This window comes from Suricata suricatta, unplaced genomic scaffold (genome assembly GCF_006229205.1).
Source record: "Suricata suricatta isolate VVHF042 unplaced genomic scaffold, meerkat_22Aug2017_6uvM2_HiC HiC_scaffold_31557, whole genome shotgun sequence".
NCBI lineage: Eukaryota > Metazoa > Chordata > Mammalia > Carnivora > Herpestidae > Suricata > Suricata suricatta.
In genome coordinates, this window is record NW_021877722.1 from 1 (window position 1) to 737 (window position 737).

At 64.0% G+C, this 737-nt stretch overlaps 1 protein-coding gene across 1 annotated transcript; it reads left to right on the plus strand.

The window, feature by feature from the left end:
• Window positions 1-4: 4 nt before the first annotated feature.
• Window positions 5-736, plus strand: LOC115284988 (tubulin beta chain; the record flags this gene model as incomplete). Its single annotated transcript, XM_029931415.1, has 1 exon — window positions 5-736. A coding segment is annotated over one exon (732 nt), but the record flags the coding sequence as incomplete, so codon positions are not given.
• Window position 737: the final 1 nt, after the last annotated feature.

The following is a 737-nucleotide window of genomic DNA, read 5'->3' on the forward strand; positions in this document are numbered from 1 at the left end:
CATCGACAACGAGGCGCTGTACGACATCTGCTTCCGCACCCTGAAACTGACCACCCCCACGTACGGAGACCTCAACCACCTGGTGTCGGCCACCATGAGCGGCGTGACCACCTGCCTGCGCTTCCCGGGCCAGCTGAACGCCGACCTGCGCAAGCTGGCCGTGAACATGGTGCCCTTCCCGCGCCTGCACTTCTTCATGCCCGGCTTCGCGCCGCTCACCAGCCGGGGCAGCCAGCAGTACCGCGCGCTCACGGTGCCCGAGCTCACGCAGCAGATGTTCGACTCCAAGAACATGATGGCCGCGTGCGACCCGCGCCACGGCCGCTACCTGACGGTGGCCGCCATCTTCCGCGGCCGCATGTCCATGAAGGAGGTGGACGAGCAGATGCTCAACGTGCAGAACAAGAACAGCAGCTACTTCGTCGAGTGGATCCCCAACAACGTGAAGACGGCCGTGTGCGACATCCCGCCGCGCGGCCTCAAGATGTCGGCCACTTTCATCGGCAACAGCACGGCCATCCAGGAGCTGTTCAAGCGCATCTCGGAGCAGTTCACGGCCATGTTCCGGCGCAAGGCCTTCCTGCACTGGTACACGGGCGAGGGCATGGATGAGATGGAGTTCACCGAGGCCGAGAGCAACATGAACGACCTGGTGTCCGAGTACCAGCAGTACCAGGACGCCACGGCCGACGAACAGGGCGAGTTCGAGGAGGAGGAGGGCGAGGATGAGGCTTAAG